Source organism: Passer montanus, unplaced genomic scaffold (assembly GCF_014805655.1).
Source record: "Passer montanus isolate IOZ18808 unplaced genomic scaffold, ASM1480565v1 scaffold1, whole genome shotgun sequence".
NCBI lineage: Eukaryota > Metazoa > Chordata > Aves > Passeriformes > Passeridae > Passer > Passer montanus.
Genome location: NW_024356504.1, coordinates 4,719,767 through 4,735,732, shown reverse-complemented (window position 1 = coordinate 4,735,732; position 15,966 = coordinate 4,719,767). Strand labels below are relative to the sequence as shown.

Here is a 15,966-nt window from a genome sequence, read left to right as displayed (position 1 = left end):
TGTTTTATTGATATGATCTAACTGGCAAAAACTCGTGAGATCTTTGAGTTTCTTGACTGCAGACAGGATCACAGGGCATCAGAAATTTTCAAATTAGCCTACAAGAGTACACTTACATGATACAACCATTTAAAATGCAATGTGCTCACCAACAGTGGGGCTCCACACAGAGCATGGGTATTAAGAAGTTACTCCCCTGCTCTGAGAGATGTGCTTTGGCCCATGCTACTCATTATGAGAAGATGCTGTAAATAATAAGGTATTAAAAAGTTTCACCTTCATATGTTTTAAACAGCCACCATCTTTTCTAAGAAAAACAGAGAAACCTTGAGCTTCATCACAGTGGGATGGTAGAGATGCTAAGCTGCAATTTGGAAACACTCAAATGCTTCCTAATGACAGACTTGTACCATAATGTTAGCAAACTTAATAGTATCACTTCCTTCATAATCAAAGACTAATGTGCAATTCCAAAATTACACTGAGACATTCACAAATTTTGATGCAGTGTGGATTTATCACACTTAGCTTCAAACATCATTAATTCTTGGGGAATTTGTTTCCCCAAGACCTGATCTAACCTGCCAGGCAATCTCAGGAATCACCTCTCTGCTGCAATTGTGTTCTGATAAAACTATTCCTGAATATTTCAATTTGCTCCAGTGACAAGTCTATACTAGAAGAAAGGTGCATTGATTTAGCCGTGCTGCTTACTCTGACATTAATAAGATAAATTCAACCTCTTGTTCTGTTGAGCAACAGTATATATTGTCATGTATGGAACCAAGGAACGTAAATAATTAAAATAGGATTGGAAACATTATTTAGAGGAAACAAACCATAGCCAGCCTAAATAATCAATATGTTTACATCCATAATCTAATTAAAATCATGGGAAAATCTGTGTTATGCCAATCACATATGTTTATGAAGCACATTTTGATCAACATAGCTACTTATGACTATGTTTAAGCAGTGCTAAGATTTGCTATGATTTTGGCAGCCATTCCATCAATTTTCCTCAGGCAAAAAACACTTGGAATTCTGGGATGCCACTTCAGGGCCAAGTTACACAAGGAGAGAAGAACGAGTTATATCACATAACAAATACCTGTTTGCAATATGCCTGAGTAAAATTCAAAGGCTATCAGCTTAATTCTTTTTCCACTCTTGCAGGACTTCATAGCAAAATATTATGGACAAAAATAGAAAATTAATATAAACTTGGAACTACAAACTGAAGTTTATTTTTAGCCAGACTACGTTGAAGGACAAAAGAATTGTGTCCTTATTTCAGCTGCAAATCTAGCATTTTTCATCATTAAAAGCCACATATTGGAGAAAAACTATGCTATAGATTTAATTTAAATGCAATAATTGGGCAATTGATCCATATAAGTGAGTGTGAGGATGTTTATGTCCAAAGTAATCATATTTCTAGCACTGAGCTGTTTTGTTAGACTATGCCGGTGCTATGGTGATTTTTTTTTTTAAAGAGCAGCTAAAGCAAACTCCTCAACTAAGGATACTAAACAAACCCTATGGCTTAGTGTAAGAGAAGAATAAGATGGTTTGTACTAGGTGAAGTATCAGATGTACCATTTTTCACTCAGTAATGAATTGGTCAGGGATTTTCCTTTGATAAGATGACAATATTTTAAGGGAGAGAACTATATGCTGTTGCACAGGAATAACAGCTAGAACGACATGCTGCACCTGCAGGACAACACAGCTAGCCTAACTTTCACACTGGATTCCTTTCTAGATTTCTTTTTCATATCTACTGCAGTTGCTTTCAAACATGCTAGGAGATGGCTCATGGTAGGTACTTCTAAAGCTGTACTTGAAAGTTTCTCCCTCTGCACCAGGACCCTCTAAGTTTAATACAAAAAAGTGAAACAAAATGTAAGCACATTGCTGTAAGTGATGAGGCATTTTATGGGGATACAGTAGAAGAAGTTTTTGAGTCAGTAGTATCAGGATTTTAGTGAGGGGTGAGTGGGTTTCAAGTCCATGTTCTGCATGTTCTAAACCTTTTCAAACTTTCTCTTGACATAACAGCTCCAAAACGGCATTATTTCAGACATTATGGAGCTATCTTATTACTTTTCCACAGTTTTGGACCATGTGACTGATCCCATTAACTGGACAGAAGTTGATGAAGCAATTTGTAAAACCAAGACTGATCTGGCTGCTTCCTGACTTCATTAGAAAGAGTTATGAAACAGTTCAACAATGAGCTGAACAAACTGCAAACTCCAGATATGACTCTTAGGAGACCACATCACTTACCTTGTCTGAATATGAAAATTGTTTGTGGTCCCAGTATGTTCATAGTCATGGACAGCAGCTGCAAAGATCATTGCTAAAATTTCCAGTTCTGTGAGCCAGTGCTGGTAAATGAAAAACAAATCATAGTCACATTTTCAATAATAGCCTGACTCAGGTTAAACCCTAAAGTACTGAAAATGTTTTACCTTCAATGCATTACTTTCAACTTAAATAAACTTTTCTCTTACTCCAGATGACTATATATCCATAACACTTCAGTAGTATACAATAAAGTAAGTCCTTTCACTTATGATTTCTCTGAGACCAAGTTAACATCCCTACGGTCACTAGCAAAGTAAATATTGGCAACCAAAAATATAAGAAATTATCAAAAGAATTACACAGTTCACTTTGCAACTCCTTTGAGTATCTACTCTGTTAGCTCACATGTGGCACTTGCCAAATTACTGTATATTAATCTAAAAAAACCTTATATGAAGTTTAGGTTATAGTTTGTCTTTTAGTAACCTATATGTACAGCTAATTATGAATTGAAGGTACAAAATTAGCATTATCTATATTTTACCAGTGTACATAGCACTATAATTAGGCCCATGGGAGATTTTTCTGTTCTAAATTTTATCGTACTTTGTACTGATAAAAAAAAAAAAAAGTGCAGAAGGCTAGTATACAGTTACACAGAACAAAAGGTAATGTAGGTCATGTATACAAAATAATGCAGACCCGGGAGTTTTGAGCCCTTTTATAACTCTTGCTAAATGAGGCTGTTCTGTATTGCACAGTTTGTAAAATAACCTCTGTTATCTTCTTTCAAGTTCTATTTCTTGAATGACAAAATGTCCTTGAGGAGAAAACTTACTCCATCTAAAGATGGGGGCAGAAATATCATATGATAATTAACCCCCACAGTCATAGGACTGATTAAGTCAAATGCTAGTCAAGCATTTCCACACATATTTCAGATGGTTTTGGTGTACAAGTAAGCTTCTGTACTAAAGGATCAAAGAATGATCTCAACTTCACGCATCCCAATATGCACATATGAATGTGCATGTGTGTGCATGAATGGATATGAAATGCATAAATTGCCAGATGTAATAAAATTTGCCAATAGTAGTTCTTCTTTCAAAGAAGAAGAAAGAAAAGGGTCAAGATTCATTAGCAATGTGAGAATAATTAAATAGGTCATTCAGTGACACAACAGGGCCGCCGAGGAACAAGCACTGGCTGTTGGTGAAGCTGTATAGGTTTGGAAAGGTCACAGACAGAGGAATGAGAATGTACTGTAAGCAGTTCTAAAAATGGAAACAATGACCTTCATCATATTGTGTATCACAAGAAACCAGGCCATGACCAGTCCTGGCTCTCACAATGTTTTCAACATACCAAACAGAACAGAAACACAGAAAATGTAACAAAAGCTAAACATAAATTTTTCTTTAAGATGCCTTTTCAAAGGTCAGCTTTTGTAGCAAGTAAAGTAGTTGCTAGACAATGCATTCATAAGCAGAAGAACATTCCTCACAGACAATATTTATGGTCTAGACAGAGACTTTATACAGTAAGAGAGAAGAGCAGTATTCTACACACACTAGTATAGTCAAAATTGAGATCAGTAATCAAATCAGAAACCCAGAGAACTACTTTAGCTAAAGGATTTCTAAGGAAGTAGAAAAATACTCTTACAGAGACAGTCAATAAGAGTGTTTTGAAAGGGAGAGGGAAAAACAAGTATCTGGGGGTCTGCAAGACTGAGAAGAGCTGAAACTGCTTCCCTCCTGAAAGATACTATGTCTTGTGGGTGTCATAGATAATATAAATTATGTATTCTCTGGAAGTATTATGTATTGCTTATATGTAAATAGATACATTTCAACTCATGAGTTCTGTTTGAAACTTTTTTTTTACAGTGATGGATTAAAAACTGAGTAAGAAATGGAGTCTCACAATGCACTTATTGGCAGTAAAGGCATTTTTTCCTTTACTTTGAGCAATACAGGTACGTGGGAGGAGAAAAGGGATGGTGGGAAGATGATCGATGACTCAAAAGTTCTTTACAAGATGTATTCCCTGGGACTTGGATTCTTAAACCTTTATAAAGATGAAAACTCCATAAATGCAAGCTTGACTTATACATTTTAGTTGCATCATCTGGGATTTAGTCTCTTGGGAAGGTTAATAGACTGTCTGCCATCTGTGATACTTAACATTCTAACACATTGAGCTGAGGTGGCTGGGTCTTCTTTCTTTAGATAGACAGCAAATTTTGAAAAATATAATGATTATTTTATTTCTTTAACAGCAGCTCTGTATAAGTCTTATTCTTCACCAGAATCTCTCTAGGGGCTTGTGGAGAAGCATAAACTCTGATTGGCCAAATTTTTTTGGCAAATGTGGAAATACGGCCGTTTTCCAGCTTCCTATAAAAGGTACAAAACATATGACCTCAACAACAGGAATTGTGCGAAAGATTTCCTAAACTCCAGCTTTTGGAAACATTTGCTTCAGTATGTGTTTCAGAAATAAATAAGGAAGATAGCAACTCTGCAAGATTTGGAATTAGTACCAGGTCCTTAACAGAAAATGAAAGCAGAAAAACCTCAAATTGCAAACCAATCTGGAAAAAAAATAAAAACACAAACAAACAAAAAACCACAGGAATGTGACCTAGAATTGCATCATATTTACTCTTATCCAGGTATTAAAAATAGAGCGGAGTTTAAACAAAGGACTACAATGAACATGTCTGAAAACTGTTGGCTTGAGAAGCAAAATCCAAATTGTTATTGAGTACGGTACTGGAGGGTTAACCAAGCAACAGGAAAAAAAATCCAGCAAGTTAAATAGAACATTTTCATGATACTGATGCTTTCTCAAATTGCAAGTGACATTTGGAAGAGAAATACTTTGCAAGCTGCAGAATCACTAGGCCCTCTTTCAAACACTGATTTCCATAAATGTTCCTTCTGCCTGGCAAGTACATCTGTTTGAAGGCACTCTTGACTAAGTGGTGTCCTAGTTAAATTTCTTTCCAAGAACTTTCCAGTATCATAGCACCAGAGAATCATAGAATGGTTAGGTTTAGAAGGGACCTTTAAGATCATCTAGTTCAAATCACCCCTGCCACAGGCAGAGAAATATCACAATTCAATATCATAATTTGGCAATTAAAATGTGAATCAAACCTGGACTAATTATATAGAAATATTTTGTAGTGGTGTTGCAACATCAGTGAGATTTTGCAGCAGTAAAGTCTAAACTTTTTTGAAAATAGTTGTCCAAATAATGTGACTTGGACACATGATTAAGGCAGTTAGAAGGTTAAGATGCTAGTACTCATGCTGGTTATTTCTCACACTCATGTGCATGCAGTGAAACAGCAGATATTAAAATATGAAGCAGATTCCTTTGTTCAGTGTTCAGAGATACACAAAGTGTCTTTCAAAGTGGTTTAAGCAATGGCTAAGCATCCCAAAATTACTAGTACTGCTCTGGAATTATGTCCTGGCATCAAAAGGAAAATCTGAATGTTGGTGTTCTTTTGAAGGGCAGAGGGGGAGATACAATGAGCCAGAGGGATGTTTAAAATCCTTTTTAAAAAAGGGATTTTCCTCCTGGTAAGTTCCTGATCCAGGTGTACACCTGCAACAAAGACATGGCTCATATCACTTAACTCTTGCAATTAATCTAATATTTTCAAGAATTTTCTTTTACTAAAATATTATTTTGATAGGTGAATATTGTATACAACAACTTTGGTTTGCACTCCTCTTGGCAAGAGCTGTCTAGCCTCTGCTTCAGTCTGATATGGAAGTGCTTTCTTAAGAAAGCTTCTCAATCTGAAAAGGAATCTTGGCTGGTGAAGACTCCAGGCTTCACTTACGAAGTAGCATTAGAGTTAAAATATAGTTTTAAACACTTACAAGCAAAATATTTCCTTCAAACAGTGGAATAAAAACATGCAATGCCTGGGGCCTTTCCTTGCCCACCCTGAAGCCAAGTGCATTTAGGGGAGAAAAGGCTTAACATAAGTGATTGACTGTCATTTATTTTGTATATATAGGAGCAAAACCACCCAGACTCAGTTCTAAATTTTTTTCTTTCCAAAGTCTTCTGGAATTGTTTCACAGCTCTGCAAACAGAAATCAGACACTATTTCTTCCCAGCTGTTTCATTTGTTGCTTGTTTTTTGGTTTGCTGGGATTTTTTAAGCATCTGCATTCACAGAGAAGAAAAATTATCAAAAGCCATTGACAGCAATCTCCATTTTCTTTCAGTCAGTGTTTACTTTTGCCTAGCAAGCTGATAGTGAGGAGAATTCCACTGCTGGTATTTAATTTAAGATAAGTGTTAAGAAATAAAAATGCTTGCACAGATTCATTTCAGTTCCCAAATAAATAATTTAAAATATTGTGATATTTCAAGGCAAATGCAATAGCCTGCCTACCATAGGCATATAGAGTATACAAAAGCAGTGGTAAAAAAGGTTAAAAACTGAAAGAAAAAGCAGTTTCAGAGTTTAAGGCCAGGCTAGATGGGGCCTTGAGCAGCCTGGTTTACAGGAAGATGTCCTTGCCTATGGCAGGGTGGTTGGAACTGAGTTGACTTTAAGGTCCCTTCCAACCCAAGCCATTCCATGATGATATAATTCTAAGCCTGCACTGATTCAGTACATTTTTCAACAGCCAGGACCTGTGCAGATACTAAAGCTTCCTTGCCTGATCACACCTCCCATGCTCTGATGTGAAAGTAAAATTCTCACCTGCCCACTCCTGCAAATCTATCTCATTAAATATGATATAAAATACCTAAATCCAGGCGATGAAAAGCAAAAATTATTTAAGGATTATTTTTTTCTTCCTTTTCCCTCTGCATTGAGAGAACTTCAGCCTGGAAGAACTGTTAAAATGAAATAAAGTTCACAGCCTGAACAGCAGTTCTTGAATCTCTCTCTGCAAAATTTTCAACTGAGCTTTTTCCACTGGAAAAGAAACATGTACACATTTATTCAAAACAGCAGAGTCTGAGAAAAGAAATTGAATTTCACAATACTTCTTACCATGATGCCAGTGTGAATCATTATGTAATGCACAGTTTGAGTAACATCAGCTGCATGGATCAAATTGTGATAGGGATTTTTGTATTTGCTGTAACCAACTTCAAGAGCTTCAGCAAAAGAAATAAGATTTGGAACAGGGATCTACAGACAAGAAAACATTAAAATAATTGTTTTTCTCCGGCAACATCTGCAAAGTCAAGCATGCAATAAATGAATCACAAATAGTATGCCATGGGATCTAGTGGGCAAAAAAAAAAAGAAAAATTTAAAATGTAAAGGTCTGATATCATACATGAACCAGTGAGTCTCCACACAATTTCTGTAGATGTTGTATCTCTCTTCATACACAAAGCACTTCAGAGCTATCAACCAAATGGTTTTCAAGGCATGTCTGTCTGCACCAGGGATGCAGAGGTTGCATGTATAACACAGGAATAACAGATAGGAGTCCAACAATAGGATTATCTCCTTTTCTTCACTATTTTACCTTGCTTGAGACAAGGTTTGCTTTAATTTCATAATACAACTTTCCTTCCTCCAGACAATGTATGAAGTACAGGTGCTATCTGGTCCCACTTACATTTTTGTCAGGGATGGAGTTAATTTCCTTCATAGGAGCTGGTATGGGTCAATGTTTTGGATTTGTGCTGTAAACAGAGCTGATAACTCCAGGATGTTTTAGTTACTGCTGAGCAGCGACTGCACGGAGTCAAGGCCTTCTGTGCTCCCCATCCCACCCACCCCTGGGCAGCCTGGGGTGCACAGGAAGGTGGGGAGGGACACAGCTGGGACAGCTGCCCTGCTGGCCCAGGGGATGAGGCTCCGCACGGCCTCAGGGTCAGCAGCCCCGGGCTGGGCTGTGCCGGGGGCTGCCTGGGCAGCACTCAGCTGCTGCTGCTGAGCAACGCTTCCATCTGCAGCCTTTCTTCCTGGGTTGGATTTCTCTCTTAAATATTAATTTTCTATATTAATATTATCACCATCATTATTAAACTGTACATCTCTCAACCCACAAGTTTTCTCACTTTTACGCCTCCAATTCTCTTTCCCCCATCCTTCTGAGGAGAGGAGTGAGCAAGTAAGTGGCAGTGTGGTGCTTATTTGCTGCCTGGGGATAAATCACTTCACCCATTTAATGAAATTACATATCCCTTAATAATTTTTTCTTTATTTAAAACTCCTGAAACAAACAATGGGACTGATAATGGGCTTTAGCCCACTCTGCCAGTAGCATTGTGTACTTCATGTCTGTGTTATAATGATGGTCCTGGTGTGGTTCTGACTTCAAGAAAATAAATCCTGTTGGGAAAAGCTGAGTTGCCAGCCTAAAATTAAAACATTCAAGAAACTTCAGAATGAGACAGCCTCTTCAAAGGGAACACAGAGTTTTTGCAGTGAAGAGAGTTTGAAACTATAAGAAAACTTTCATTCAGTACTATAACAATAAATTTATAATTTTTATTCATTTTTTTAATCTCAGCTTTTCAAAGACGGCTATAAGGAGTCCATATTGTATTGAAAAAACCCTACAAACAACATGGAAAAGGAATTTTTCTCTTTATATATCCCCCAGGTTGTTTAGGAGAGAAAGGTTCACCTGAAACCTCTGCACAGTAGTGATCAACACAGCATGATCCAGATCACAAAAAAAAGTATTTAGGACTAACTATGTTTTTCTGCCTTTTTAGTAATTTTTGATCTATAAAAATGGGACACTGGTTCAGACCTGCTAAGTAAATAGTCTGTATACATAATCTATTTATGCAACACAAATGACATAACAAGGGTCTACATAGCTTTCTATTTTTTGGGTTCAGAAAAATTTGCATATTCTGGGTGAAGTTTCACTTTGTAGAATATTGGCATTTCACAATATTTCATTTGCCACATTCTTTGAAATTCTACACTGCATCGTACAATAAAAAACATTTCAATGCTCTTGCAAGTGGTACCAATTGAATTGCAGGCATTATTTGATTACATAGGTCTGTTTCTCTAGTGCTGCCTTTCTGAAACATGGATGAGTAAGGAAAGCCTGAGTGTGGTATATTTTAAAAGAATCTCCACATAAATTTAATGCTTTCTGAGGGATTATAGTAATAGGAAGCATGTCAGAAGAATCATATAAATTATTGGTGAATAGTGAGCATAGCATATTTGTGCTCAGTTTCAGAAGCCCATCTGGTTGACAGTATATTTTGTGAGATTATTCAACTGGGCTTTAAAAAAAATATAAATGCACCCCTCATCATTCCCCAGTTTACTGAAAGAACAGTAGGAAAATTTGTATTTTTCAGAGGCATAGAATTATCAGACTAGGAAGGCTCTTTAACATGGAGCACAAGAAGAACAGAATGAACAAGGATTATGAAATTTTCTGACAGTGGGACAACAGCCAAAAATCAGAAACTTAATTTGAAAGAGCACGACTTGTGTGCAGGAAAGGATTTGAGCAAATTATCTTGCAAAACTGAAGCAAGGCTGAGACTGGCCAAAGGTCAAAGGCTACAAATTGGCTTTATTGCCCACACTAAAACCTGTGTTATAGTCCACTTAAATCTGTACTAGTCTAACACTGTAATTAAATATTCCTGGAGAAATCAGTATATTTATATTTCTGAGGAATATTTGACATTTGATATGTTTTTAGTATAACAAGAAAAAAACCTTACAATCTCTAAAACATATTTTTGTAACTATTCCAACTTTTATTCAAATGAGATGCAAATATTCCCGCAATTAGAGGACCATGGGCATCAGGCTGCCTCAGAGCTTGTAGCCAGGATATTCCACATCACCTGTGCAGCAGGAAGCAGGGTTCTACATCACTTTGCTATGATGAGATGCAGATCTAAATTTGGGATCAAGCTCTGAGCTCTGCAGATATGACCCCCCGGAGTACAAATTAAGACTAGCAAGACACACTGCAGTCTCTCTAATCTTTTTAACCATTCATCTGTGAAGTAGGAGGACTATTCAGTCTGTAAATGACAGTGAGCAGGAGTTACTTCATGAAGATGGAACAGAGAAAGTAGTATTTGAAATAAGTGTTCATTTATCTGTAATTTTCATGAGGCCACTGCTCTCTGATGAGAGATGGCTGAACAACTTGCCAGGAAGGAGAGAGTTTCAGTGGCTCTGCTTCTAACTTAAATATCTAGAAAACCAACTGCAACACAGAATTAATTTGCAAGCACAAAACCTTACAGGTCCTTCACCACACAAGATTAATAACTTCTCAAAAAGGATTAGTTTCTTTCAGGTACCTAATTGAAACAACATTTAAGGAGAGGAAACAAAGGCTAGTCATTCATCTCACTCAAATCCATTCTAGCATTCTATGTCTTTTTAAAAAAAATTAAGATCAAATAAAATCAAATGACAGGTTCAAAACAAAGGCACGCATTCAAACCACTTAACTCCCTATGAAATATTAGAAGTTTTTTGCAAGATTTTGCAATCTAACTCATAATTATAAATTGCAAAATATAATTTGTGAACCGTAATATAATTTTGTGAGATTTCAAAACATAAAAACTGCCACATAGGTTCAAAAATTTCATGGAAAAATTAATTGAAAAAGTAATAGACATGTGACCATAGCTGTCAAACACAAGGCTACAGCCTTTGGTTTAGCAAATATTTGGAATGGAGTGACTACAAGGCCCATTGCTTCATCCTCCAAATCAACCAACCTGAAGATCAGAGATTGTGGGCATTTTAAAGCTAAATAGTTGTTCCACAATCAGTCTTGAGTAAAACTCTGCTGAGATGAATTTCATTGAACCAGGAGGCATGAACTCAAATATTCCAATTGAATTACATAATTATACTAATAGATGCCAAGGCACACACTTTAATTTTTCTTCCATAAAGCAAAAAACCACCGTAAAATGCTAAAAAACAAAACAACAAAAAGAGCTCTACTAAAACATGCCACAGAAGATACTTTTTTTTTCAACACATAATCAGAATTTCAGGGTTACATACACTTATTTTGCTCATATATCATCAGCCTGTTAAGTAGATGCAATACGAGGAAGAGATATGCGTGGGAAGGAGAGGGGGAGGCTTGGGTTATTTAATTCTATTCATTCCATGAGTAGAACTTTCATTGACAGTTGTGGGAATAAGTAAGACATGGCCCTTGGCATTTCAGCTTAGCAATCAATTAATACTGCAGTCATAGTAACTAATAACCTGATCTTCTTGTCGCAGTACTTGTGTTTTTTTTTCCAAGAATAATTTTTCAAAATTCAAGTAGTGATAATTTCTAGCTCTCTTTTCATTTAATCAGAATTTTAAATATAGTAATGCACTAGTCAGAAGTGTATTTCTTTTCCCTTAGGAATATATCAGATGTACTATGGAGGAGAAGAAAGAAAAGAAAATGAAAAAAATTAAAATTAGATAATGGCTATGGGGAAAAAAATTCCATCTTTGTTGATCAGTCATACTGCCTAACAGAGGTAGTGGAAGATTTCCAGAGAAGAGCTTGAGAAGGTGGTACTAGCTCTTTGCCAATTAGTAAATTAGTCAAACCCTTAAGACTGAACTCTAAACCTCTCCTAAGTCAAGATTCCAGAAGAGTTTACAGTATAAATAGTCACTTCACATTATTATCAATTATTTAGTTCTATTATCTCCCTATCTTCCTGAATAAGCATGAATCAATATATTCAATCAATATTTCCATCCTCAATAGTCTATTACAACTTCCCCTTACATCCAATAAAAGGTTCTCTTGACTCCAAATAAGGATAAACAAACTGTAAAAATGAATGAGGGACATTTTTAGTACATAAAGGTCTTTCCAAAGGAAATTATGATTTTATCAACATGTTGTAGTCATAAAATTAGCACATTATTAGAAGAATTGTCCACATATGAAGAATTAGCAATTAATTAAAATAAACAGAAAATAATTTGGAAAAAATGCAGGAATTACAACAGAAGAGAAGCAATGTAGGGAGGACCACTGTTACTGAAATTTTCACTTGTTGATATGTACTGCCTATTCAGAAATGCAGAGATATTACCAAAGGCCAACAACAATCGTAAGGTTTGGCTCAGGATAACCATGATTAAAAAATACCATTTTTCAGAGTACAGATGTGAGACAGTGTCTTTTCTATTATCTTTCCTTTCCTTTCTCTTTGATTTAGTATACTGGGAGTTCTATAGGGCAAGAACTAATTCAGGGTATGACTTGGAAATAAATTAATAGCAAAAAACCTTGAAACAGAAAAATTCAATAACTTTGGAAAAGGGATGCTGGCCATTTATTAAGTACCCTAACTCAACTGAGAAGCTTAGTCAGAATTTAATAGATTTTCAGTGATTTTAAATGCATTTTTTATACAACTTGAATGCTCTTGTAAGCTTTCCTCTCAGGAAAAAAAACCACAAAAAAACCCCCGAAAGCAAACCACGTTAGCTTAGTACAAAAGATTTCAAAGGCTTATTTTAAGCTTTTATAAGGGTGGAATGTACTGAATTAATCTCAACACAATAAGCTTTTTCTCAATAGCAGCTTTTGCAAAAGTATCAATTGTAGATTCCCTTAGTGGATAAACGGAATGATTCACTTCAAATGGTACATATTTTTGTTCAGGCAAAGTACATTTAACCATGGGCTGGCTATGGAGGACAGCAATGCACACTCAGAAAACTTGACTGAATATTCAAGATTAAAATTTAACTTCATGCTTAAATAATTGACTCTTCAAATATCTCCCCAGCTAGGCCAACTGAGAGAGGAATCACAGACCATATTTTTCATTTGGTAAATAATTACCAAATAGAGCAGCCCATTCCACTTGTTCTATCCTTGGCATTAGGCAGATTATGTTCTTTAATATTCATAGATTTTCCCCAAAATGGTAACTTTCGGGAGAAATATGTTCTAGATCTTTCAAAATAAATTACATTATTGACTGAATGCCCTACTGTTCTGTGAATGAAACATTCACTTGCATGTATAAATGAGCAAATTAATCTTTTCAAACTGGGAGTTTGAGAATAAATATTTTAAAAAGTTTTTAAAAATATGTACATCACTTTGATGTAAGAAAATTTAAGTTTCTCAACCTTGCACCATCGAAGACACTTTGCTGGTGTGACCATCTCTGCTGGTGTCCCTGAATAGCTATTGGTGTCTGAATTGGCACAATTCCTTCCATAACCACTTCCTTAGAGCCAGTGAAACCCTGTGACTCACAGTCAGCTCCATCTGGTGTGCTGCAGGTGAGAACAGAGTGCCAGTGGTCCTGCAATGTCACGGAACAGCTTCCTGCTGTGAGTTTCCTGCCAGCTCAGAACCTTACAATGCTGATACTAAAATACAGCTCAGGAGAATTCTATACTGTAAGAAACATAAAAGGCGGGTCCTTCACTCACTTTGGCTCTCATTTAAAACAGGTAGCTCCTAAACATGTGTTGATGGCTGGAAGAGTGTGAAAGAAAGCACAGGGTTACCAAGTAAGTAGCATCCCAGTTTTTTATTTTTTGAACTATTAATTCCTAGCCAATGATACAGCAGGTGCCATAGACCTGGGTCCTGTTGCAGCACTGAAAAACTTGAAAATACCAGGAACAGCATTCTCCAGCTTGCAAACTGTGCACTGAAAGCTGCCCAAGAACAGGCTATGCTAACCATCCTTCACCTCAGAATCTCCAGGAAACAGGAGAGTTTCATTTACTTGTTGGGCTGTTGCTAAGCTCCATTCCCACTTCCAAAACACACAGCTCTGGGAGCACCAGGATGCAGCTGAGCCTTTGTTCCTTTCTGCTTCCTTGGACCTCACATGGCAAAGACACACACATGCATGTTCCTGTCACAGATATTTCTGTGGTGTGCTTGAATGGTACCACAGACTTTTGGTGAGATGAAATAACAAAGCTCTTTATCTTGCAATTTAAACTATTTCCTTTTTGCCCAGAATTTGAGGATGCATTTGTTCCTGTTTAAGTCTCAAAACCACAGAAGTATTTGGAGCATTGCTGGAGTAGTACACTGGAAATTCAGTTTGGTCCAAGGTGTTTATTACAACAGCAGTCACAAAATCCAGGTTCAATTACCTCCTTTTTAGCTAACATTATACATATCACAATGTGTGCTTTTTTTTTTCTAAATAAGAACTTTTTATAAAGAACTGTGTCTGCCATTGTAGTGTCATTGAAATATTATTTCCAGAGCCCTCAGACAAATATGTATTGCTACACTGTCACCCTTAATGACATTACCTTTTTCTTCATGAACCTGTATTTGTTATTATGTCTTTTTGAATCAAAGACGCTGAAAAATCCTGCCAGCTATATAACACAGAGCTACTTCATGCATTACAGAAATGCAGTCTCTTCTAAGTCAAAAGTTCTCAAGTAGTTAAAGCCTTATTAAAAGGACATTATACAGTCTGAAATAAATAAAAACCCTGTATGGAACTGCAACTACACTTATAAATATCCTCCTGAAATCAAGTACATTTTCTAACATACTAAGGCATATGAAAATAAAACATAATTAGAATAAACTATTCTGATTTTAAGCAGAACAGCATAAAAGTAGTCTCCACAATAAGGATTTATTATTATTCTTATTACTATTAATATTATTATTATTTAGCTTTGGAATACATTTTTTCCCTTTCATCTTGTAATTCTTACCTAGATTTTATTTGACTTATTTTCTTTTCAGTTAGTATGAATGAAGAGCTGCATTTATGAGGAACGGAACAGCTGTCATGACTGAATTATCAGGCTGTATTTATTTCCTGTTTGACTCTAAATATCCTTCTTCCATTGCCTTGAGCCAAGTGGCAGGTACTAATGGAGAAAATTCTGCAAGATTTGTCAGAATTATTTATAATCTCTATTAAGTTTGAACTTCTTCCACAGAGCAAATCTGCTGAGGGGCTGAAAGTGTGAGAGTCTCCTGGTTATTTTCAGTGATGATGAACCTCAGCTTCAGCTACCAGAATGTTTGATCTCTTTCGAGGAAGAATTTGGTGCAGCACTGAAAGATGCAGCAGTCAAAAAGGAGCTCGTTAAACAAACTAATTGAGTGACTTGGGGCCACAAATAATGGAGCTCATAGGAAAGCAGCACTTACTTGATGCCTGATGTCTGGGCTTTCCAACTTTCCATCAGCTCAGAATCTTTTCTAGAGATATTGATAGTTACTGCCCCAAACCAAATTTTCCTCATTTTGGAAGGTTATCGCTAGTGCCTATCGCTGTTTCTAAGAAGACTACTCTCAGAACCTCATAAATAAAATCTGTTGTGTTGTTTCTCTGCTTTTGCCCTAACCCAATCCACAGAGTTTTAGAAAGCTCAAGAATGGAAATGAGTATTGGCTCAAAAAATGCTCAGATAAATGGCTATAGTGTAAAGAAATACAGGAGCAGAAAAAGGGAAAGTCAGGGGACCTGAAAAAAGCGTTTCATCCTCTGCTAAATGATGTGATTTCTCCAGCTATTTGAACCTGATGGTTGCACTTTAAATAAAGATTCAATATGCCATCAACATACATGTTTGAATGTTCTTATGTGTTCACACACAAATTTATAATATGATACAGGCTTTTCAAGAAATTCAAGTGAAGTAATGGCATGTGG

At 36.3% G+C, this 15,966-nt stretch overlaps 1 protein-coding gene across 1 annotated transcript in view; it reads right to left on the bottom strand.

Moving 5' to 3' along the window:
* The window catches only part of PDE1A (phosphodiesterase 1A), a 145,852-nt gene that overhangs the window by 33,607 nt on the left and 96,279 nt on the right, over positions 1-15,966 (bottom strand). The window contains exons 4-6 of the mRNA XM_039698794.1: positions 10,974-11,046; positions 7,352-7,492; positions 2,293-2,393 (exon numbers count right to left, since the gene is read on the bottom strand). Of these exons, the coding sequence (XP_039554728.1) occupies positions 2,293-2,393; positions 7,352-7,492; positions 10,974-11,046 (315 nt within the window). The remainder of the gene's footprint in view (positions 1-2,292; positions 2,394-7,351; positions 7,493-10,973; positions 11,047-15,966) is intronic.